The sequence below is a fragment of the Corapipo altera genome, unplaced genomic scaffold (assembly GCF_003945725.1).
Source record: "Corapipo altera isolate COAL_440 unplaced genomic scaffold, ASM394572v1 78, whole genome shotgun sequence".
NCBI lineage: Eukaryota > Metazoa > Chordata > Aves > Passeriformes > Pipridae > Corapipo > Corapipo altera.
This window is the reverse complement of record NW_020884904.1, coordinates 42,261-68,184: the sequence shown is the minus strand read 5'-3', so window position 1 is coordinate 68,184 and position 25,924 is coordinate 42,261. Positions and strand designations below refer to the sequence as shown.

The 25,924-nt window shown below is 41.9% G+C and overlaps 1 protein-coding gene and 1 long non-coding RNA gene across 4 annotated transcripts in view; one reads left to right on the top strand and one right to left on the bottom strand.

Annotated features, from left to right (window-relative positions):
- The window catches only part of HIPK3 (homeodomain interacting protein kinase 3), a 72,807-nt gene extending 47,196 nt beyond the window's left edge, over positions 1-25,611 (bottom strand). The window contains exons 1-2 of one of the 3 annotated variants that reach the window (XM_027651024.1): positions 25,514-25,611; positions 9,054-10,149 (exon numbers count right to left, since the gene is read on the bottom strand). In XM_027651024.1, coding sequence (XP_027506825.1) covers positions 9,054-10,147 — 1,094 coding nt within the window. In that variant the 5' untranslated portion in view covers positions 10,148-10,149; positions 25,514-25,611. Of the gene's footprint in view, positions 1-9,053; positions 10,150-24,766; positions 25,025-25,513 lie in introns of those variants that run through there. The other 2 variants (XM_027651026.1, XM_027651025.1) reach the window with 2 other exon arrangements.
- The window catches only part of LOC113950804, an 8,748-nt gene continuing 6,636 nt past the window's right edge, over positions 23,813-25,924 (top strand). The window contains exon 1 of the long non-coding RNA XR_003528890.1: positions 23,813-24,055. This is a non-coding gene — a long non-coding RNA (uncharacterized LOC113950804). The remainder of the gene's footprint in view (positions 24,056-25,924) is intronic.

Sequence of the window (25,924 nt, the reverse complement as noted above, 5' to 3'; positions counted from 1 at the left end):
GTTCCGATTCAATTCCTAGAATCGGTTTTGGGCAATTAAAATACATTTTAAATTCACATTAATTTTGAATCTTCAACATTAAAATAAGATTGTGCGCACTACACTTAAACAATAAAGCAACTCTTGTGAAAGATTTCATCCTAAAGTATTTGCTGGTTTTAAATATTTTGAACACTTAGATTTACTATAAGGGTGAGACCCTATCATTCTCAAAAACATCCAAGAAGGCATTCAAAACAATGGAATTCTGAATAAAGGGAACCATGTAAAGACATGATATTTTGTGAGAGATTGCTGCACTGTCCTGGGACAACAGAAATATCCTTGGTATTTACAATGGGGGAAATGTTCTTAAGGTAACATCATAGTTTCAGAATGCAACTTCTTCAAAATCTTATCTGTGAAATGCTTTTGGCTTGCTTCTCCCAGGCCCCTAATTCCATCTCACTTGTTAGAAGCTATTTTATTAACAGTCCAAACAAAAAAATCCCTCCAAAACATTTGCAGGATCAAGGACCTTCAAATATACAGTACAAAATTTATCAGTCCAGACATTTCAGGTAACTTATTTTCATACAAAGAGTAATTTTACTTAATTACATCCCAAATACTTGTTTTTATGTCAGACACATCTACCACTTTCCAACTGGTTCCTGAATTCACAAAAGGGTTTTTTTCTTGTCACTGTTTTGGTTTTTAATTCCGTAGCATTTTATTGCTGGTTTTGGTCTGAATCCACATTGAGTGTTAAGTATCCTAGATGTGCTTAGATTATTTATTTGCACTGGCTCAACCTGCTTGATTTTCAGATCAACTGAGAAAGTTTTTGCCTTCTGTGGCCTAATGGGATGAGCCCCCAGCTGTGGCACATCCTCTCCCTTTCACAGGCCATGCCAGCACCTCGGCCAATCTTTATGTATTCAGCCACGTAGAAGACTTTCCCCACGTCTGCTTCCTCCTCCTCACTCCTGTTGGATGCTGTGGGCTGATGCAGAAGACAGCCCTCACCCCCAAAACACTTCTTCAAACACAAGGATGTCAGATGGGGCACACTGATGCACAGCCTTTGCTTTCAATCCTGCTGATTTAGATCTAGCACTGTCTGCTCTTACAGCAGAAATGCACGGCCACATTTTCAAAAGAGGCCCAGTGGGAGCAATTAGACACAATATTTACAATTACAACGCTGCAGTTACTACTGATATTTTCTGCAGCTACAGATACCTGATACATCCACGCTCACGTACGCACAGATGAACAGATCTTTGTGACATAAATATCAGTGCGGTGGGGAAAAAAAAAAAAAAAAAGATCACATTTCAGTAGATCTATTTTAATGTGTGAAAAATAAAAGCTGTTTCCCAAAACCTTAGCCATGACAAACGGGTCTATCATTCAACCGCAGAAAAACGCAATACAGCAAGAAACAAGAGGGGTTTTGCCTTCAAAGTTATGGAAGAATTTCCTTTCTGCTCTAACTGAAGCAATCTAAAGACCAAGAGAACGCTCATCTGAACTCTGATTTAAGTTGTTGCTCCAGCCATCATGACTAACTTGAAATCTGGGCTGACATTACTAGAATCTCCACGGTACCTTCCAATGGTTCATGTGTTATCCCAGCTTATGTTACTCAGAAAATCTCTAGCTCAGAAAAACAACCAACCTGAAGGCTGGATGTCATTTCATCCATTCCCATCCCCATGATTCTCCTCTGGATCTTCAGCTAGGATTTAAAAAACCAACCAAACAAACAAAAAAAACAACAAACAAACAACTCCAAAGTTGCAAAATTACAGTAATCCTGCCATTCTTTTCTACAGAAAAATTAAAAAAAAAAAAAAAAACAAAACCACAAACACAACAAAAGCAAAAACCCCACACCATTACCAAAAAATCTACTCTTATTTTCTGCTTCTATGAACAGAGAATAATAAGGTATTAGAGACCATGATATGTTGATTAGAAAATAATGAGAGAATTGAAAATACATTTGTTATCAAACAGCTACATAAACGTGAAGTTATGATGAGCTAAGATAGCCACTCCTGGATTATACTCATAATGGCTTTGGTTAGGTCCTAGTAATCATGAACTAGAAGTTTAAAATGGGAATTCAATAAAAAAAAAATAAATGAGCAATATGCAAAAAGTGCAAAGAAAGTCTGGCCAAATCAATAAAGCAATTTGTTCGCAGACACAAGCCACAAAACCTTATCTTCACATTAAGTTCCATTCGCTCAGATAAGGTTATAAACCAGCAGTCACAGCTCTGCAACTTTAAAGGAAGGGTGGGGGGGAAACATGCTAAGTGTCCCAATTCACTTGTAATGGCAATTCCTTACATTATCAGGACTTTCTTATATATCCTACTGACAGTAACCAGTAGAGCAGCTGACTTTGAACATGCTGACCTTGAGCAAGCAAACGACCTTAGCAGCATGTACTTCTGGCTTATTTCACTGCAACAGCGAAACAGCCTCACCATCTATAGAAGTCTGGAGTCTCTGGCCACCACCCCTGACTATTTTAAGATATCCCAATACACTTCAGTGATGCACAGTTCAAAGTGATAGAATAACATCTGCTAGCATGTTGAAGTGCAAGTTGTTTACAGAGGCATTTTTAGCTTGCTCTCATACTGTGCTTCCCTAACTGACAGAAAAATCGATTTATTAATAGAGCTTTGCCTCTCATTTAAATATCTAACCCCCCCGCAAATTTAATAAATATTGAGCAAGAATTTTAGGCATTGTGAAAGGAGAAAAAACAAGACATCCCACTCTAGATAAAGCTTATTTAGAAACTTCAAGTATGTGACAGTAATGGGTGGACTTGAAAAGACACTTGCTTCCTGAGATGTCAATTCTGCACAACTTCTCCCCTTGGCCATCACTATAAAGAAAATCTGTATAAAGATAGGTATTTGTATACAGGTTTTTAACTGCTATTTTAAACATACAGAAGTTGTATGTTGATCTGATGTTAGGAGAGGATAATCATCAAGTTACTCGGATGCAACGTTGTGTTACTGAGTCATAATAACCCATCCTGCTGACAACTCTAACCTGGAAAGAGAAAACATTCAATTTTAAAAAAAAACACTCTCGGGAGTCACTGTCAGCTTGTGTTCTCTGGCGTCCCTGGAGTGACAAGGACTATGTCTAACCAAGTGACAAAGGCCACTGAGAAAACAAGCCTCTCCGGGAATTTATGGGCAGGAGAATTTTCTTCTAATTTTGAAGGAATGTGCATAAGAAATCGAATAAATTGTATAAGTTTGAGGGGGAAAAAACCAGCATAAGCTGTTGTTGGTTTACTCTGAAATTTAGCATGAAGCTGAAGAAGTCATAAATAAAAGAGCTGTTCTAGTACAACAGCCTCAGAGCACACACTGCCCTCCTCACTGGAGCCCAGCTCATGGGCAGTAATTAAGCCACATAGTTCAACTACTTTATTGTTTTTCCAAAACCCTTTAAAACAAGAGAGACCATATCAGATCAAATCACTCTTTGAGCCACAGTAGAACTGACTGGGCAAATGAAAACAGTGTCAGGAGCACAGGACACAATGACAGTCACTCTTCCTCTGTCCTCTCTGATCCTCCATAGTAGAGGAGGGTAGGAGAAGGAGAGGGGGGAAAGCCTGCTCTCATCCACCAGGAATACATCCAACAGCGATTTTTCCATCTCTCTGAGCTCCATTGCAACACTATTGACATTTGGCATTTTGTCTGGAACAACTCTGTTGATTAGCAACTATCCTTAGCTGGAAGGCTGGAGGGAGAATATCACTGTCCGATTCAGGAATGACTCCACTGAGTGCACCTACTTCCATCACTTGCTTTTCCTTACGAGTGCACTGCTGAATACCTGGGATCATATCTGACTACTGTCACCAACAGAGCAGAAAAACATTTCCGAGCTACACGTGTCTCTTAATCAGACCCCTTCCATTCTGCCAGCACTGAAGTTGTCCACCAGCCTACTGCAGGTTCAGCTGGTGCCCCATTTAATAAGGAGATCAATTATATTGCTTCCCACTCATCTCAATTTCCCAGTGAATTTGACTATGCTAATCAGCAGTTTGCATACAGATCACTGGAGGCCAAGAGGAACATCCTTTCATCAGGGAACTGAGGGCTTGTTCTCCAAATATATTTTCAGTAAAGTTTCCAGCTGTGCTCTAACAGCACTATAATCCGGCACACCACGGAGATGATGTTTGCTTCGGAGACAGGAGTTCAAACAACCATCGAGGCGGCCACATGGGCAACCAGACAAGCCACTGTTCAACTCCCTTTTGGTTGGCTGTGCACCAGGAGCACTCAATGAAGCAGCTCACTCACTCCTACACCTGCAGTGGCTACTGGTAAGTCCATGATACGAGAAGGATTTAATGAATGATGAGCTTCGCAAGGTTTACGGAAGTCTCCGAGGAAGACAACCCAAATTAAATCAACATGAAGCTGATTCCCCATGGAAAAAAAAAAAATGTGTTACCTCTGAATGCAACACTTCCCATGACAACAGAAATGAAGGTAACTTGGCTCCCTGAAGCAGATGGGCAGGACTACCTTGACCATTTCAGATCATTTGACTATTCTTGGAGAGCACCGCCATTTCAAAGCCCCTCTTCTCATAAATATTTCCCTAAATGCATTTCACCTCAGGAGAGAGGCAAAACAAAGGCAAGCGACTTCCAGAGGGAAACACTATGCCCTGGGAAAACTTTCTGCCTTGCCGGATGAGCACAAAATACCAGATTTAGAAATAAATGTTTTCATTCCGCTTCTCCACAGCCTCACTGTGCGATAAGGGGAGAAAGAAGCTTTCCTTTCGGGATGCAACACTCCCCTTTTCATGATTTGGGGCACAGTGGACCAAAAGAACAGGAACATACTGATCATACCATGCCCATAAATGACAAAAGCTGCATCACCTACGCTGTATGTAAGGGCATTTTCTTTTGAAAATGTACACACTGCCTAGTTATTTACCTCCCTAGATCACTCACAAAAGGTCAACAGTCTTAACGTGTGAGGCCAGCAGCAAAGAAAAGGCTTCAAATACCAGATCTCTCTAGTCCACAGCTATTAAAATCCAGACCAGCATAAAAACAGCGTGTCGGCACAGACACTGTCTTTTAGGGAAAGAGTAAGAGAATAACATTTCATCTTTTAAACAAGTAAAAAATAATCATCTGTGACTTCAGACAGTGTATTGTGGTTGGTATTTATTCACATCCATACTCTACAATTTCTAGCAATATAACAGTCAAAGGTTTCCAAAAGGTAATGAAATGTCAAAATCTGTTTTTCGTACTTGTTTAAAACATTTTCTTATTTTCTCTTTGCTTGACATAGTTGAAACAGAAACAGGAAGACATCAAGTCATTATCACTCCATTCGGTTTGTCTCCATTTTTCTGCTTGTTTGTATCCTTTTAAAATTCAATTAGTCTCACTTTTTTAGGACCTCTCCTCATACAAAAGTACTGTAATATTTCCAATAGTCATCATTATGTCACCTCTCCTTCTGCTACAGGCTAAGTAGCAGCCCATTATCCATTCACCTGGCTGTACTATGTTCCATGCCTTAAATCCTAATCCTCTTATTACTTATTTTTCCAATTCATTACTCACTTCCTCTTAAGGATGCAAAATACTGACACCAGCATTCAAAATAAACACCGTAACACTGGAGAATGCCATGAAGTCCATTCTCACAATCATTAGCTCACTATGGTCCCAAGAACAAAAAAAAAAAGTAGTGATAAGATTGGGGGGGAAAAAACAACAACCAACCTTCTCTCTGCAGCCCTGCTTCCCTTTAATCTACGTCGTCATTGAAGGACATTTCATTCCATCCTCTTCTAGAATCTCAGATCCTAATATAGTCATTTTAAAATAAAATGTTTCCTCTTATTAACTTTCTTCAAACTCTCTCTGGTTGAGTGCTTTTACACATCAGAAGAGGCCAGGTTCCCATCACATTTACTTAGGAAATATCCACATAAATGTCAAAACCAGCACATTCTGCCTGTCACTCGAAGCATCTCTCATCCACTGTCATCTCTGACCAGGCAAAGATCCCCACTGTAACAGTTAAAAGTAAAAGTCATGCCAGTACACATCCACCTTAGCACAGAAACCATTTTCAAAGATTGTACACAAGCATACAATGTGATCACACTAATAAAAAGAGGTGCTGTAGCGAACCAGCATTTTTTAAAAAAACACTTCCAATTAGAACTCTAATTGGATTTAACTTCGCTTGAAAGTTTTAAATAAAAATCTATTTAAAAGATTACTTTCTTGTTAAAACAAACACATACCACCACTGAGCTTAAGGGACAAAAAGAAAAAATGTAGGGGGAAAATATACTTCAGTAGCAGTCCCAATTGCTGCTTGATTTTTTTAAAGGGTTTGTTTCAACACATCATAGTTAAACAAGTCAAACCTGCACTATCACTCCCAGTCTTTTCCAATACAAAAAGCATTTAAGTACAGTTATATTTATGAAGTAGCTCTTTATTTTATTGACCAAAAGCAGAGTTTCTTGCAAAATAAATTCCATCTCAATACAATGTATTCTTTGAAGGCCCTTCTCATTCTTCTTTAAGGTTTTTCTCTTCCTTGGCATCCTCTATTTTGAGACCTTTTGAATCAAAACCCTATTTTCCGGTATTATTTACACTAGTCAGGTGTTTCCACAGGAATAAAGAAAAATGTTGACAAACTGCCAAGTTACACAAAGTTAATCTGAATGACACAACTGGTAGAGAGCTATGCATCTATGATGAAATCCAGCATGCTAAAAACCTTTTCAGCAGTAAAACTTTTGCTGAAAATAATCTTGATATATAGTATCTTTCTTTTTCTTTTTCCAAAGTTATCTCACCCACAATTCAGATATTCATACAAATATAACACCAAAACCATTCAAGTAGATGGACCCTAATCTTTTTTATCTCCTTTTTTGTTTCCAAAAATTACTGACCTAAATGCTACTTTATAGAAGGACGATAAAACTATACAAGACAAAGAATATGATCTTCTATTGAGCAGCCTGAATACTTACAAAGCACTTTATGCAACTTAGTAACTAGGCAATTTTAGGGGCACATGCCATATTAAGTATATGAATATCATTCGACATCACTGAGGTAACGCAAGTATATGCACCCACAAATCTTATTCTGGGGGGGGATGGTATTTTAGAAAGTATATCCACAAGGATCCCCACTTATTCACACTTCAGTGCAATACAAGCATCCAAAATGCACTCAAGGTGCCAAGGAGCTGCACACTGACCCTGCCAGCACATGGACCTGCTCAACCCAACCAGCAGGTCAAAATGCTAAAGAAACATAGAGCCAAGTAAAACAGAACTACAGTTACTACATTTTTATGTAGGCAACTAAATAAGCACAACAACACTGTGTCTACTGAGCCATCTGAAACAGAACAAAACAAGCATTTGAAAGCAGTTAGATGAGGCTGAAGTACTACAACAGGACCACCCAGCCCGGTTGTCCACAGGCTCCCCTTCCTCGGGGAGGGAGGAGGGAGAAGTGGCAGTAGCTCATGACAATCTGTAATTGCTCCAATAAATAAAAAAGCTAAAATAGGTACGAAAACATTCTCAGACCATGCACCTGGAGTGTGTGCTGGACTACAAATCTGGACAGAAGAGCTGACGTTAAGACAGTTGCCCTTGTCTAGAACCTCACCAGAATTCATGCATCTTTTCAAGTCTGGCCCATTTTCATCCTCAGGGGCCCAAACCCACAGTATCTGATGTGGGGTACAGCTATTGCACCAAAAGGGACTCTCTAGTGACTTAATTCCTTATTCCCTCTCGTGCACATTTTTGTATAACGTGGGCATGCATCAATCCATATCGTTTCCCAATTTAGTTTTCTGTTGATGAACTCTGTGTAGTTTTTAAACCCTTGGCTGCAGTTTGCAATTAAGTAATAGGGAATGCAGGTGATGAACTGGAATATTTTATGTGAGCACTGTACATGAAGTGTTCTTGTTTACAAGCTACAGCCAAAAAAATAGTTAGATCCTTCTGGTAGCAACTCCAGTCACTCACTTCATCAAGCCTAGAATTGCACTGCACAAGCTTTCCTTTCCAGAATGAACAGCTATAAAATATTTAAAATTTTCTTCAAAGTACTCATTATCCTAGTTTACTAGCTTTTTACTAAATTGACAGACAGGCAATACACAGGGCATACTATTGCCAATGATGCAGAGCAGAACCAAAAAAGTTCTTCAATCAAGACAAGTTCAGCCTATGAGACAAAAGGACTAAATATTGATAATTTTTGAATGTCACACAGATTGGATAATTATATGAAGAAAGGTTTGAAAAGCAAACAAACAGAAAAATCAAAAACATACATCCATTTTGAGACAAATGAGAATGCAACCATGTACCAAAATCCCTTTAAATGTCCGCCTGGTATCACCTTAAACATTTCAGTATCCTGTCACTCACTAACTCCAGCTGAAGTCTACTGCTGCTGAAGGCACTCAGTCAGAATGGAGTTTCTAAGAACTAGGGAAAATATTTACAAGTTCTGGAGAAAAACAGAGGCATTTACATAATCTTTGGCAACAGGATATAGAAGTATGGCACTTCTAGTACACTGTCCAGCTGCTTACAGGAAAAAACGCATCATCACATTAGGAAGGCAGGAAAGGCATCCTAAACAAGATAATTTTTTTCTCTTTTCCTTTGAAAAAGTCTCATCAGCAGTCTCAAAATAACAGTAAGTGATGACTTCAGAATGCAACACAAAAAACATACTTTCAGAAAAAAAATCAACACTGTAAAAACATTCAAAGCAACTCTTCACATTCAAAATGGTAACCAGCCACTTAACCCTCGTACGGCCTGCGCTCTTAGATGGTTCTAATTTTTTCTAAATTATTCTTATTATTTACCTGGAATAGTAATTCCTTAAGCCATTAACTTTAATAAGTGCTAAAACCTTGTTCCATTGAAGGTTAAAAAAAAAATACTAGTATAAGAGACACCTACCTGTAATACCGAGATTGTAAATAAGTTGAACAAATAGTCTTTGATACATGGCTGGCAGACCCGAAGTCTATTACTTTGACCCGGTAAGGCTGCCGAACAGGATCCACCAACATAATGTTCTCTGGTTTGAGGTCAGCATGGATTAAACCCAGACTTTTTAGTTTTTTCAGTGCAGTGGCCACCTGTTGCAGAATGGGCCGTATTACTTTGAGTTGCAGAGGGCTGAATTTGTTTTGTTTCAGGAAGTCGTACAAATTCTGTTCCAACATCTCAAAAACCAGGCAAGTGTGGTTACGATGCTGAAAGCACTCGTAGGCTCTCACAAAGTTAAATTCATCAGCATTTTCAGTGCTTAGCCTCGCTAAGATGCTCACTTCTATTTGTCCCTGGCGCGCGTACGAAGGGTGATTCTTCAAGATTTTGATTGCCACAATCTCATTTGTCCCCCTCTTCCAGCACTTCACTACCTGTCCAAAGGTCCCTCTCCCAAGGAAATCCAGAACCTCGTACGTGTTTTTCACGGAGCACAACACCTCGTGCTGCACTAACTGGTAATCTCCATCTCCGCTTGTGCCACTCGGTTTTGCAGTTGCAGCCGTCGTCACGACCGTCACCGGGTTCCCCACGCTGGTTTGCAACATTGCAGGCAGGATGGACAGTTCATCAACAATCTGCATCGTGCTGTTCTGATTATCCAGCTCCTCACTCTTACGCTTCAATCCACATCGCTGGGGTCCTTCCAGGATATCTGACTGGCTTCCTTGCGTCCCAGTCCGAGGTGCCTCTAACTGAGGTTGCTGCACCCACGCTGCCAACGCTTTTGTAGCACCTGCGGTATTTTTTAAAGCAACAGCATTTGACTGCAACCAAAAGTTCTGTCCTCGAGGTCTATCAAATGGGTTTTTAGTCTGAAAGAAAGTACTAACCCTGTGGGGAGAAATTCCAAAGTTTTTACCGTTCACATAGATTTGCGGGTAGGTTCTTTCGTGGTACACGCAACTGCTTGGTTCTAGTTTGAGTTTCTTCACACTACAAAAGGCACTTGACTGGGTTTGATAAACATATGGTGGATAGACCAAGACTTGTGAGGCCATACCTACAGAGAAGATAAAAAGAAAAAATGAGTGAAAATTCTACACGTATCCCATGCTTTGCAGCAGCTTCTTCTAGAAAAAATCAGGACATTGGTATATTCCCCAAACGAGCCAGTCTAAAGTTGTTACATATTTAGTTTTTTGCGGCTGACACAAGGCCCTTATGCCTTACCAGAGCACAGACTTCAGCACACAGGGACTTTTAACAGCAGCAGGTTACTGCAGTCAAATGCAGAGGGCAGGACTGAGATAGTCTGCAGCAGGCCACTGAACGTAATTTTTCAAGTGCGGGACCTCCCTTTGTGCTATTAAAAACTCAGGTTTCATTTAAAACCTCCCAGCTTCATTTAAAACCTCCCAGCTTCTACATACAAAAGTACCATAGTGTTCGGTAACATAACTGAACAACCCATTCAAATATTTATCAGAGGTGACATAAAATAACCCAGAAATTCTTAATTGTGAGAGAAAGCTACCTGTTAACACAGGTAGACCTATTCCTTGGAAGCACCATCAGGCTTCAGAGAACAGACAGACAACGACCCAACTGTCAAAGCTGGAAGAATTTCACCATGATGAAAGCGAAAGTGATCGAGCCATGTGATGGGGCCCAAAATAACTTAGGGGCACGTGTATGTACACAAACGACCACAACTTTCCAGTAAATTACGATGTACAGTAATCCAATCCATTCACGAAAGCCAGGTGCTTTTCCCAAGTTATATTCCACCCCACTGCAGGAGTTCCAACATCAGTGACGCAGTCTTAGGGGGTAGAGGCACTGAGTTTAACTTCCAGGTTTCCTCTTTCCACTGACCCTGCTGTCCCCTTCCAAACCTGTCAAATGCCAGCCTTAGTGTTCAGTATTACCTGACAGAAAAGCCTAAGAAAAAGGCCCTGGATGGACCCCAGTGTAATTTGACTACGAGGTTTCATGGAAGTTATGGAAGTTGTACCAGTCCGATCAGCTCCCAGAGACAAATTCAACACCAATAATACCTTAATTAAATCACTTAATCATACCAGGTACATGAAAATTCTGTTAATAGGTATTTAAATTGCAGATGAGTCACATAAAACTTGAGCCAGACATTGCAATGACTCCGATCAAATGAAAACTAACCAAACGCACAGCGCAATTATTCTGAAGCTGTGATTTGATTTATGCAAATTAGCATTTAGATATCTTAAGAGCAATTAAAATAATCATACCAACACCTCAGTTTAGCATCCTCTAATGGGTTTTGTCCCAGCTGTAGCAGAAAACTTCAAAGCCCTTTCCTCCCCAAAGCTGTTTGCTCAGAGCCCGATGATGGAGAAGGCTGGAGACAGCCAGCAGCTGGGCTCTCTCACCACCAAAAGTGATGGGACTGCCACTGGCCTCCAGCTTCACACCAAGAATTTAAGACTAACTATTCACCTCAAAACACAGGCAAAAATTCTCCAAATCCTTGAATTCTCTCCTAAATAACATACCTCATTACAACATGCCTAGTGCACAGCATAAGCATATTACTGACTACGGGACTTACCCTCTTTTCTATAATAATCATATTTAAATAATCCACAGTTCAGGCCAATCTAAACCTTCTGTCAGCAGCCTACCATTCCTCCAGTTCTTCTGGGATGACTCAAATACCAGATTTGCCACATTTACTCCAAAGACACCGAAATATCAAAATAACGTTTGGGGTTTTTTCTTAAAAATCTTTTCAAGGTTCCTGCTAAAAAATGCTCTGCTTGCTTTTTCACCAGAATCTCTGCTTACTCTTTGACATGCATGTGCATGACAGAAGTAAAATATACAACTTCAAAAAACTTTTACACTTCAAAAGCAAAGAAACTGTCCCTCTTCTCAAGGACTGGCGTGTTATCCTACAGTTTGCTGACAGGAAGGTTCAGAGGCCCAGCATCACCTTCATGACTCAGAGACAAATCTAAATGCTGAGCCAGCCCAGAGGCACAGCCATACCACTAAGCTCCTGGGCAGAAACAGGTCCAGTGCACTTCCAAACATGAGGGAGCTGGATGTCTGGCCCAGAGGAGAGAGGCTGGTTAAGCTGCAGCAACCCCAGCAGGTCCATTTGCCCTGGATCTGCCATAACCAAACAGCAAACATTCCCAACATTTCACTTCTGGAGAAGGTATTTGCCCATGCAAGCACATCACCAAAGCTGAGGGCATTAAATGAGGATGGTTACTTTAAAAAAAAGCCATAAACCCACACTGCACTTAAGGATGTTTTCAGAAGACATGACAACAACACAGTGTGGGGGAGAACAGGGGGAGGACAGTCCTCTAGCATGGCCAGAGGACAACTCAAATCCTCACCTGAGCCTATTGAGACCACTGGCATTCAAAAAAAGTGCAAGTTTTCTATAGCTCATGCTGCCCAAAGCAGTCCAGAAGTTCTGGAAGCACACAGTCCCAGCTTTAACATTAATTTCTGTTGGACAAAAAAACCCAGGCTATCTATCATCTTTTGGAGTTTGTGTATTTCTTACAGACTTAACTACATGACCCTGAACTCCAACCACAGTAACAGCTCTGTTCTCAGATAAGAAGTGTTTACTGAGTTATCACAAGAACATTTGCAGCAACTCCAAAAAAAAAATATAATTAAGCGCTAAATAGAAGAGATAACATACCCTGGAAGAATAACCTTGGATACAATAATAAACTGCACTAAATCCAACTGAACAAAAAACAGGGAAATTTTACTCTAGAAAAATAAAAATGGTCTTGGGTTTTTGTAGAAGCAACTCATTTCTTACCTTCCCCTAAACACTTCTTCATTAGCTCTATTATTTTGCTTGTATTTTTTTTAAACATACACTTCAAGATGTCAATCTCATTTGGACAAGCTACAGAGTCTTCATATGACCAATGAATGAGGTGTTCCTGTGAAACAGGTGCATGAAAATCCTGCACCTGAGACTGCTCAAAGACCCCTGCCACACACTCACACGCAGTGCTCAGTACACATTTCAGACAGGGGCACCTTCCTCGCTCTACATTAACATATATGCAGCGAAATCCAACAGAGCATCATGTAACTAATCCAACACAACCAGTTTCTGGAGGCCTCTGTTTTGAGAAACTAAGTTTATAAATAGAATTGATTTGCCCCTACCCGGACGAAAACAAAGCCCTACAGTCAGCAGAGTTGCACAACAAACCTTGAAGAGAAAGGGAAAATACCACAACAGCCTCTACTGTAACAGCACTGCCATAGAGTGGGGTTTTTTTTGCTGGTTTGGGGTTGTGGGTGGTTTGGTTTTTTGGTTCTGTTTTTTTCCTGTGTTGGTTTGCTTGTGTGGATTTTTAGGGGTTTTTTTACTATTTTGGGGTATTCAGGTTACAATGCAATCCTATGTATAGCTACACTGGAAAGTGTAAAGAGTTATCATGTTGCAGGGGTTTTTTGTTGTTATTTTTTTTTACCAGGTCTCCTAGCAGAAGAAAACAATACAGCACATTTCCACCTACCAGAGTGGATCATTCTTCCCCCTCTTGTCACAAAACATTTCACCGAGTTTAGCCATCTTTCTGCACAGTTCTTAGAGAGACTATTCCCACTTCCTCGTACAAACTGAAGCTTGTCAGGCTACATCTACATTAACAAGTCGAGCAGCAGAATAAGAGAGGGATGTGTAGAGCAAAGCAGCCAGTGCTAAAGGAAAACAAAACCCTTCCTTCTGTGCTCATTTCAGGGAGGTTACTTGAACCCAAACACTCATGAGCACCTGGTGCACATCTTCCATTTTCCAATTTAAGAATTTTAAAAAACCAAAGACCTCTTCGGAATGCAAATCAAAGCAGAGTAAACAAAACCATCAGAAGATGGACTGAAAAGTGCAATCCCCAGGTGACATACGACAGGTACACAGGTAGCCTCCAGCTACCTGAGTAGTTTCAGACTTGTCTTTCAGTATTAGTTGCAGAGAAGCCTGTCTGTTCCCCCTAAACCCATTTTTAAAGCCCTCTTCTCCTCTCTCAAGTGCAAGGAGACCATCATAACTCTCCTCCAGCCCAGTGACTGCTCCTGAGCAGTGGCACACACAAGCTGAGGTTGACTCTAGAGTTCTCCAGTTTGCATTCTCCAATACTGAGGCTGCCTCAAATGCCAGACACTGCCAGTGAATACTGCAGGGGATGTGGAAGAGAAAGGCTGTCTCCAGACACCTACCAAATATTATTACCTCTAAACAGGCTTCCTTCGAAGGAATGAGTCTTCTTGGTTTCAAGCACGGAGAACTGGGAAGACCACGTTTGGCTTATTAAACATTAAACTACATAAAATGTGTGACTTCTGATCAGAGTTAAGACTGGGAATTCTGTGCTTCTGAAGAAAGTACCAACAAACTAATGAAGTAAATAAATTCGTTGTTAATTCATTTATATAAACTAATAAATGCACTTTCACAAAGCGATGTCAATGGATCGGAGGCACTTCACAATTTCCCCCCCCCCCCCCCAGTCAGGCTTCTCTCTGCAGAAACTGAGTAACAAACCACCCAGACGTGTCTCAGCAAAATGAAACCCCTCTGCTTAACATCTTGCTAATGTTCACCTAACTGTAACAACGCTGGCAGTTCTAGGCAAATTTAGGAACACGACCAACTTGGCAGACTGGGACAACCTGGACAAGTACAGGTTGTTTCAGGCCTGACCACCATTAATAATTAACCATACACTGACATTTCCTCATGACCGAGTGAGGCGGGCGTGTAGCAGAGTAACTAGTCAGAAAGGCCACGAGCTGAAGGGAAATTGCCACACTACACCCTTAATTTGTCTGCAAAATACACAGCTCCTTTTACCTGCCCCAAGCGGTGCAATCACCCTGTTGTTGCTGGCGTAGTAAATCCCCGGCAGGCAAAGCCCAGCCAGCGGCACCCACCTAATAACAGAGTTAAACTGTAACTCAAGAAAACTTGTTTTCCCACTTCTTTAGGGCCTCCATCGGCAAGAACCAGTTCCAACACACTCGTACCCTTCTCGCAGCGCAGCTGGGCATCGAGGGAGGCTTTCTAAAAGCTCAGGAACTTCCAGCAAATGCTCAATTTGAGCAGCGGGTGCTTACGCAATGTTTTGTTTACACTGTGCATCACTTTGGAAACACTAAGGATACTAACTGCCGTTTTTCCCAGGAAAAACAATTGTTCTTTTTACATTAGCTGCCACCCAACTTCGCCAGTTATTCAGCAAATAGAGATCTGAATTAGGTGCCCTCTCTTTCTCTCCAGAAGAAACTTAATTACCAGTAGTAGCGGCAGCTCTATGTCATTGTTTATTTTGGATATGTAGCCGAACAAGCTGTACTGATCCCAGTACTTTCATACCCATGACCCGTTCACCCTGAGGAATTCCCTTACTCCAGCCCTACAATTACTAACAAAGCACTGGCAATTGAGGTTTCATGCAATTTATACAGGAAAAGATCCACAGACAGGGCAAAGTGTCCAGAAATACAAGCCCAGAGAGTCCTCCCACCCTCTGGCCACCTCAAAACCAGCTCTGTGACCCACGGAAGGGAGGGAGCAGAGCAAAGGAGAAAGCACGAAGCTGTTTCAAGTAACACATGCCATGTGAATCGTTTCCTTGCATAACCACAGAGGCAGTTCTAGACATGAACAGCACAGGCACACACACACTCCACCACAGAAAACTCTGAGATGCAGAGGCAGCTGATGATACCTCACAAAAAAAAGTCGACACCCAGTTCCAGGGGTAGCAACCAGAGGCACGCAAGTTTAATGACAGAAGAAATTATTACAATCTTTGATCAAAACACACAAGATATTTCAGAGCTCCAGAATTTTGGCCCATCGTACACCAAGAAAATTCAGTCGAGCCGATGGCAGCCTTTGCCCAACATAAAGCCTCAGTCCTCCACAGGTCAGTGGCAAAGGTCAAGGCTGAAAGGCCAAAGGTTGGTCGCAAGCTTGAGGAGAGTCTTAGTGGGAAGCAAATGATACAAGGATTAAATTTTGCATTTGTAAAACTTAGTTACTAAACACCTAAGAAAAATGTTACAGAGCTGACTTTAGATTTGTACAACATCAGAGATATTTTTAGTCAGACGCTACCAATGCTGCATTAGACCAGAAACAGAAAATCTAAATTCATTTAAGTGTGATACAAGCTAGTCTCAATTGCACCATTGTCTCGATACTCGGAAGTAGAACTGACGCCACACACTGAACACGTATTTTATATAAAATATCAGAGTGAACTCCTATGACTCAACGCTGTCGTTAGTGCCAGTAGCAGTACTCGAGAATACAATGGTTATATTCATATTTCCGCAAATATCAAAAGCCAAATCTTGTGATATGACTGCAATCATAGCTGAGAAGATAAATGAAACAGTACTTCAAGCACTTCTTTCTCCTCTGGGCAAGATGCTGTCGTCCAACTGAAAAGCAAAGCACAAGCAGTGCAGTATCAGCCATCAGCCCCGAAAGAGAACATGCCCTCCAAATCAGAATGTGCCTCCATCAACACAAACAGCGCATTTCAACCAGCCAGGGCTTCGCCAGCCTAATCTCTTCTTTTAAAAGGCTAATTCTTTTAGAACCTGGAAACAGTAGGCACACTGAAATAAAAGTCCAGAACAGTGGTATTTAGGAGAGCCCACACCTTCATGTTCTGCACCACAGTAGTGCTGAAGGATCTATTCAAACTACTGCTGCTGTCTGTCACAAGAGCAAGAGGGATCGAGGTGAGTCGAGAGGCAGGGTGTAAAGCCACACTTTTTCCACTGTTGTAAGTATTTCCAAAAGATTTTGCCACCTTCCCTAAGGCAGAAATAAAATTTGATAGAGGGGATATACCAAACAAGCAGTTTGGGCTAATCACCTGTTCAAATGCTACTGTCTTTTTAAAACAAACAAACTTCTAACACATGTATGCCGGTTTTCCTTCTTATTTCCAGTAATTTTATTTTTGTTTCATTGCTTAATTTTGCCTTCTTAAGCCTGCTGGGCTTTTGTTAGAAACAAAAATGGACCAACCCCACTAAGCAATTTATTCAGAAGCTTCATTTTAGCACAGCTCTAGACAGTATCAAATGCAGCTCCCGTAAGGTCATAAATCAAGAGGGCTGTTTCCCTTGTAGATACCTCAGCTCCACAGAACAGCTGGCATGCCAACACATCTGCATGCACATCAAGGGGTCCTATTCACCTAAAGTTCATCAAGTCCTCTAAACTATTCAAAGTGGAGGAAATTCATCCAAAATGGTCTTTCTCCCTCTTACCGTAAAAGATTTTCACCTGGACAAAACAAAACAAAAAAATACACCATACACCAGCACAACAGTACAAAATTACTGTTCTCTCCACAGGACCTGCACATTTAAGTTTGCAACAGCACACACACAAATAGCCTGTCGAGCTCATTGAGTCTGACACGTGATGCAAAAATTTGCAAATCAGGCCCTCCTGTATCAAGGAGGTGAATACAACTGCTGCCTGCACATTGAGAATTACACATTGAGAATTACCCAGCAGTAAGTAATGTTTGAGTTAAAACTTTCCCCAAGCACATGGGAAAAAAAAAAAATCAGTCTCTCTTCCCAGAGCATATTCATCTCCTTTTGCAATAAAAATATTAGAGCAAATAAGAACCTTAGCCTTTTGTTTGTTTGTTTTAAATCTGACTTAACTGCAAAATAATTAAGGCATCTAAGCCAACATGCTTACCTTGACTGATCTTTTTCTGCTGCAGTTTTCAGGTCAGCAGCCTCAGCTACATCCAGTAACAACTTTCAAACATATACACATTGAGATAAATACACATACACATAGGAAGTGTATGTTTGAAAGGTATTTGTATACATACACAGACGGAAAAAAAACTCTTCAAAGTCCTAGCATGTTTCCCATAATAAAAATTCCTTATTTAAAAGGGGTTTGATTATTCTGCCTTTATATACCAGGAGTTTTTCTTTCATTGTAAGCAACGTTGTCATGAAAATAGCATTAAGTTGCTTACTGAAAACAGCTGTATAAATTAGACATGGCATATGTAAAACAATAAAGAAAGAACAGAGGAAAAAGAAGTGTTTACCACTTTTTTCAGATTTCTAAGGATGTAGAGGAAGCAGCATTTCCTACAGGTAAATATCAGTGCATTAGAAATGCATACTGTCTCACAGAAGGGTCAGCCTCTTGCCTCCTAATGAATCAATAACTACAGCAACCCATATTATTATATTTCCCAAAGCCACCAGTCCAAGAAATTTCTCCATCTTCTCTATGCAGAGAAACTTATTGATTTAACTCTACAGAAGGGCAAAAAGAAAGGCAAGATTACATGCAGCACATGACCCCACTAGTTGGGGGTCATACTAATACTGATAAATGTGCATCCCTTTTTTATCTCTGTTGTATTCCCTTCCATGTTCAATAGTCTTTCCATTTGTGGCATAAATAAACTTTTAACAGTCATTCTTGTTTTAGTCTTCAAAAGAATGTTTAAACATCTCTGCAAACAAGTTTTAAAAACACCTTTAGTCTCAAGGAGCACTTGTCCCAAAGAGTTTCCAAAGTATTTCTTGTGAAAAACTCCCACCATGTCCTCTCGCAGGGCTCAGAGCTGACACAGTCAAAGGAAGAAGTCTGCCCACAGCACCATTACAAAACCCAAATAGAAAAGGTATTAAAAACACCCCTTTAGCATCTCATGAAAGCAATCCATTCCTATTAGGCTGAATATCAATTAATTTCATGAATCACTAAGTAAGTTGATATTAACAGACAGGAGGCAAGGAGCTTTTTTCTCCTCTTAGGAACAAAGCTGCTTCCTTCTCAAGGGCTTCACAAGTAAGATCCCAAACACCAAAATTCCTGCATTTAACAGATTCAAATACTGAAAAATAAAGATTTTGTGAGAACCTCTTCTATCCCTATAAACAGTTTAAATCTTCAAAAACAATACATGAAAAAAAAAAACTTTTCAAATGGAACAGAGACTGTAGACAAGCAACCAATTCTAATAGTTTAAAAAAAAAAAAGAAAGAAATAATTGAAAGGAAAAGGGTAGAAAGCAGCAGATGACCTAAGTTTCTAGGAAAACACAGGAAGGAAGATGTTTACAAGACAATGATGCACATTAACAGCATTCCAGTCAAAAAGGCAGAAAGGCATCTTACAAGAAACAACTAAAAAGGCTTCTGGAAGTTGTGCAAGTTCCACCAATTGTTGTGTGCCAACACAGACAAACCCTGCATCATACGGAAGAGGGGAAAAAAAAAGAATATATTTTACTCAAACTAGTGGAATTAGGTAAAGGTTAACAGCATTTTTTTAAAAAAACCACTGACGAAGGACCAAAACAAGGTAGCAAATAACATGTTGAGACTGGAAACACAACAGAAGAAATGTGGGTTTGTATCTACATGTGAAAAAGTAAATTACTTTTGTAAAAGTAAAGAAATAAAGTTTCAGATGGATAATATTTATGAATATGTGATACGAGTGGTTACTCTTATTTTCCAAAGGGAACTTAGATCGCCGGTAAGAAAAGTTTCTTTGCTTGAAGTATTGTTTCATTTACCATTTTAGCCATGACTGCAGTCATATTGGTATCCCAGGAGTCAGCTTTTGATATTTGGGGGAAATATGAATATAGCAATTTTTTTTTAACACTTATTGGTACTGAAGTTTGTTTCCACTCTGCACTTCTGCCTTTACAGGTGAGCTTTCTCATGCAGACCTCAAGCCCACTCTAGGTCCTTTCTGTGGGCAGGCACTTGCTTCAGTCTATTCCAGCAGGAACAGGGAAAGGTTCAGATGTCAGCTGACATCCACATCCCAAGGGAGCAGGCCTGGAGGGGTCTGGTCACACTAATAAAAGCAGTAAACATCTTTGCAATGAAGACACTCCAGCCCCACACGGAGCACAGCTGCACCAGTTATCACAGTCCCAGTTGAAGCTGTTCTCCTGGCAATTCTTCCTGCCCAAGGACCAGTTTTGACATCTCAATTCATCACGGTGAGGAGACCCAATTTCATCTCTCAGTTCACCTTCTACCTGAGAGTCAAGTAAAACCAAAAGTAAACCCCTAAAACAACCCAAAGCAAGTTTTCTCAGGTACTGGTCGCAGCTTGCCCCAAGGCAACAGCCAAGCCAAGCCCTGTGATAAAAATCTTGCCTCACCCAGCAATTTAAGTTCCTTGGAAGTTAAAGTGTCCAGGTCACGTAAAAATCAGCTCCAGGACAGCACAGCCTGGTAACCTAAAGCAGCACAGCCTCCAGAACAGAGCAGGGCAAGACACTCTCAGACCAGTGGATTACAGAGTGGTTTCCCACAGACATGGAAAGTGACTGTGGGCATCTCCAACCAGCAGCTGCATCCTCCTCTTTTAATGATGATGTTTATGGAATTCTGCATAGGTATTAGGACCTGAACTTTTTTGTCCCTAAGCTTTCCACCCCTTATTCTAAATGGGTAGTTACTGAGGTGCTGTACATATTCAGCAGGTGATGTTTACACAAATACAAAGAGATTTTCATTTGACAATCACTGACTTTTTACATTAAAAGCATTGTTCACATTTAATTTGGAACGTGCTTTTAAAAAGCATTAAAAAGTTTTCTACAACTGTTAAATTGTTTTAGGAAGAGTGGAAAGAGTCATATGAGTTTAAGATTACTGATTTTAAAGACAGTTTTTTGATGGGAGTGTCCTTCATAACATTTAATAACAGTACTCTGTACGTAAGAATCAAATTACTTTCTTAATATCGAGAGTTGCTGTGGCTCTGATCACACTAAAATACAGGAATTTATTTGTTATGTCTGTTTTGTCTTTTGATATTTCACTGCATCTTATTTCATTGTTGTGTTTTGGAACTTGAACTTAAAATTTTTCTACGCTTCATCTTATTACACCCAAATATTGTAGAACACAAGAGAGCTGGAGAAAAGGGAAAACCAGGAATATATTCCTTATTTACAAAAAGGAATATTTTCTAATCCTTTTCCAAAAACATAGGGTGAAAAAGACTGTACAAAAAGTTTACATAATACTGGATCTAAAAAATATGTATAGCTAATGATATAGGGAGAGGTATTTTGAAATCACACAACTCCAAGTCAAAGCATAAGAAAAATAACAGAACTAAACTACATGAGTTGACTTGCTTAAAAAACAGTTCAGTTATTTGTCTCTTCTTCCTTATCCAAGCACAAATGCCATGCTAGAGACTAACTGCCATTTTTCAGAAAGTTATCCACTCTCAAAAATTAAGTGGAATATTAAGACAGTATACGAAAAAAAAGTGACATAATGTGAAAAAATGCTACAAAACTGTACAAAGACTATTCCCAAACTGCATCTAAAACCAAGGCTCACACCAACTCTTGCCATCTTCTCAACATTTGTTATATTGAAATGAAACAACTGAAGAATTAAGGGGGGGGGAAGAACAACCCTGCAGGAAATGCTATACTATCAAATAAAGTCACCAACAAAAATCCACTTTCACAATTACATGTTGTTCCCCTGCTCACCTGTCACCCAAAACTTAGTGCCTCTGAAGAAAAAGAGAGCTGCAATTTCTCTAGAAATCTGTTGAAGAGGTAGAGGCTCTAAATTAAAACAGTCTATAGGAGGGTAGGGGAAGCCAAGAACAGGTAACAGGATTTTCTAGGCTTTATCCTTCATTATAGGTTATTTCAGGTCAAAAAGAGGGTGTTCACTGCCTGTACAAGTCAGAAAAGGTAACCCATTACTAACCCATATCATAGGACTAGCTATTTAAAGTTGCTTTAAATCGAGTTAACATGGTCATTTCAGGTGCACTGTACACTCAGCAGCCATCTCTTAACATGCTCAGTGCTCAATTCCTCATGTTTGGTTTTGTGCTTAACCCAGCCAGAAATACAGTTTGAGATACCTAGAGATCCATCTCATACTTACCCAAAAAATGAGCTTTTCTTTCAAGACCTATTGAAAGTAACACATTATTTTCCACTCCACCTCTGACTGTCACTTAAGAGATCTGAAGAAATATAAATATTTCAGTGACTTAAGAACATTAACTTAGAAAAAGCTCCCCAGTATCAAGCTGAACTCTTATTTCCCTCACTTTCAAAGGCAGGAAAATTTAATAGTTAGAGCAGCTGTGAGTTTACGTAACACATCTACAGGAGCATCACAGTTACAATGAAGGAGCACTAAGGATGTTTTCTTCATCAGATCAATCCCACGCCAAGACTTCTGAAAGTCTCCTCTAACTGCACTGAGTAACATGATCATGGAATCGAAGAAAACTTGGAAAACACCAAACGGCACACAGAAGCCTTTCTGAGGTCTGAAAGGTGGAAGCTATTTCACAAAATTCAACAGCAAACTCGTAACAGGTCAATGTTGGTATGACCACCATCCTCGCTCCGTGTTTCTTCTTCCCTCGGCCGAGTGTCACCAGGTGATATCAGGCCTGCTCTGCCCAACTCATACTTCTGCCAGGGGACAGAGCAGTTTACCTCAGCTGTAATGCTCCTGCATATTGGATGACATCATTATATATAGCCAGAGCAGCTAAGGCTTATCTAATTTAAAAAAAAAAAAAAAAAAAAAAAAAAAAGTATAGCTGTTCTGTGCTTTATTGCCCAGAGTTCTGGGCAGAAAGTGACACTGCCTACAGTAACTACTCTGTATGTACACAGCACTGAGGCCACAATACCTCACAGACCTCACACTGCAACAGCAACATTTAGCTCAGCTAAAAGGAGTTGTTCCATCTGTATTTAACATGCCTCCAAAATACAAATATTCCTCCGATTCGGCCCCAAACGACAGCACTGATCCCAGTAGTAGTGCTGTTCTTCCCACACACACACACACGTAAGAAAGCCAACTACAAAATTCCTGTTTCAAAATGCGCTGCTTTGTCAAAAGGGCCTTTGTTGCTATGATCTGCATGCTGGCAAAACAGAAAATACAAGAGAATATATACTGTTAAAAGGAAAACTATTCTAAAAAACAGGAAGTGTGCAATCCCTTAAAATAGTACAGGGAGGTACATACCTAAACACACAAGCTCAGAGAAACACAACCTGACATTTCCTACACGTTTAGAGTGGGCTTTGCACAAGAATTAAGCATAGTTAATTCTCTTCCACCCAGGAACTGGTAAGCCAACCCTCTGCCTCCAGAAGCACTGCTCAGCCTCCCATCCCCTTTAACAGACCGACAATCAGTCCGACAGATGCTTTTGGAAAAATCACCTCCAAAACAACGTTTGTTTTGAAGCAACTGCTACCAACTGGAGGACACAACAAGAAAAGCAGCACGTGCAAATTCCAATATTTCTATGAGTCAGTTCTGTTAAGATGAGTGAGTTGCAAGCTCACCCTTCTCCCCCACACCCTGTCTTTGTCTCTGCTATCTCGTTATGCAGCGCTGGTCTCATTTCCCTATTTCTCTAGGTAGTTGTTTGAAAGACAGGAGGGAGGAAGCACGCAGACACGAAAAACCCTAAACAAAGAAAAATCACAAGTACCGGCAGAGAACCCCAGGTCAGGGGCAGCTTCCCGAGCAATTTTTCAATGAAACTTTATTCCAGCTGATGGAATCCGTCCAATTACAAATCGTCCTCAAGCCCGGAGAGCCACACGCCGCCACCACCACCACCACAATCGGAATTAGAGCATCCAGCCAAATATATCCATGAAAAAATAATTTACAAGCACAACCGGTGCCACACCCCGAGCAAGCAGCAGAACTCGCACTGCAACAGAAGCGCCCGGTAACAAGTGCATTAAGTGAAAACTCTGCCTAATTCCTGTTTTACATGACTGTAAACATCACCTCACCGCGCCGCTACCATAAATGGTCCGCGGCAGCACAGATAAAGCCGTCACCGCTGTTATATCGGTATCACTTTTCTCCCGGTAAGTCCACGTTAACACTTTGCTCTATTTATCTGCGATCTCACTCTGCCACTTCGTAATACAGTATTGACCTATTTTCCAGGTGCTTAATTAATCTCTTTGCTGGCTGCCACGCTTATTAGACAGTTACTGCGTGTATTTTAAACTTAGTTTATAGGAACCTTTAGCAGATTAACGCTGTTACAGAATCATTATATCAGAAAGTAAGTATTCATAGTCCAGCCAGGCTTTTCTACTTTGTGTGAAATCGGAGATTAAACTTTCTGCAAATGATGTAATGGGAGGTAATACTGGGGGGGGGAAAAAAACCCAACCAAAGAAATATGCATTGTTATCAACAACTGTAGCTTTACTTAATGTAGTTGTGGGAAAAAATGTTATTAACATGAGAGACAATTTAAAGATACTAAACCGAAATAAACAAGGTTATACAGTAGTAAGAAGATGTAAAAACATCAGAGCACCATATAATTCCTGGGAAGGCAAGCCTGGGAGTCTCAAAACAACTAAGTTAACAAAAAAAGAAATGACTGCAGTTTCTGACATTTCAAGTCGGACGCAACAGTTAGTAACAAAAGTATAGCCTCAAAAGAAAGATATTTATATACACGTAAGCACATAGCACTGACGACGGAGGGCTTAATTTAAATAAAAATAATTTTAAAAACCCCCATCGCTATTTCCTACAGCGGTAAGCACATGCAAACGCACCTGCCAGCTTTACAATTGATATCGCGACGAATCCAGAACAAAACCCGCACAATCCCTGCCGCAACCATTATGGCAAAGCCTCCAGCAATAAAACCCCTCCGTTTTTCACGGAGCTCGCTCTTGGGAACTGACCAAATTTTAAAGCGTCCGCTTCCTTTCCAGTTGCTGCTATTTACCCCGGCCCTGGGCACCATTTGCCGCCCCAGCTCCCCCCACGGCGCAGGAGGGGTCCCGCGGGTGTCTCCTCAGGGGTCAGGGCGAGGGGCGAGTCCCGCCGGGACTACGCGGAGCCACCGCGGCCGCGAAAGCCGAGCAGGACCCGAGAGCGGGCGGAGCCGCGCCCGGGCACCACCCGCGGGACCCCCCGCCGGCCGGGTCCATACAAGGCAGGAGGAGGAGGAGGAGGAGGCGGCTCCCGGGAGAGGAGCGGGGCAGCGCCGGGGCAGCGCCCGCCAGGGGAAGGGAGCGGGGCAGCGCCGCCGCCGGCAGCGGGCGAGGGGCGGACACGCCTCCCCCGCCGGGCGGCGGCGGCCTCGCCCGGCACCCGGGGCTGCTCGGGGGAAGGGGAAACTTCGGGGACGAAGGCGACGGGGGAGGAGGAGCGGCGCTGCTCGGGCTCGGCGAGGGCGGCGGGGGCTCCGGGCAAGACGGGAGCGCCCCGGAGCCCCCGCGGGAAGGGGCCGATCGCCGGCGGCAGCGCCGCTGCCCGCCCGGCGGGGCCGGCCCCGCTCGCTGCCCGCCGCTCACCTTCACGGGTCGGGCCGCGCTGGCGTCCGCGCTGGAGCTGCCGCCGCCGCCCTGGGCATGTCCGGGAGCGCCCCGGGGAAGCGCCGCTCCGGGCGGGCTCAGCCGCTCAGCCCCGCCGCTCCTGCTGCTCTCGCTGCTGCTGCTGCTGCCGCCGCCGCCTCGGCCGCTGCCATCTTGTCCTGGCGGCTGGGAGGGAAGAGCCCCAGCTCAGCCCGCTCGGCAGACCGGGCCTCCGCCTCATCTTCCCGGGGAGGGACCCAGCCCGCCCCCGGCCGCCGCCTCCTCCGCCTCCGCCTCCTCCCGCCTCCGCCGCCGCCCTGCCCGCGGCGGCCTAGGGGCGCCCGCCGCCGCCCATCTCCCCGGAGCGGCGGGACGCGGCCCCGCCGAGCGCAGCGGAGGGGGCGCCGGCCC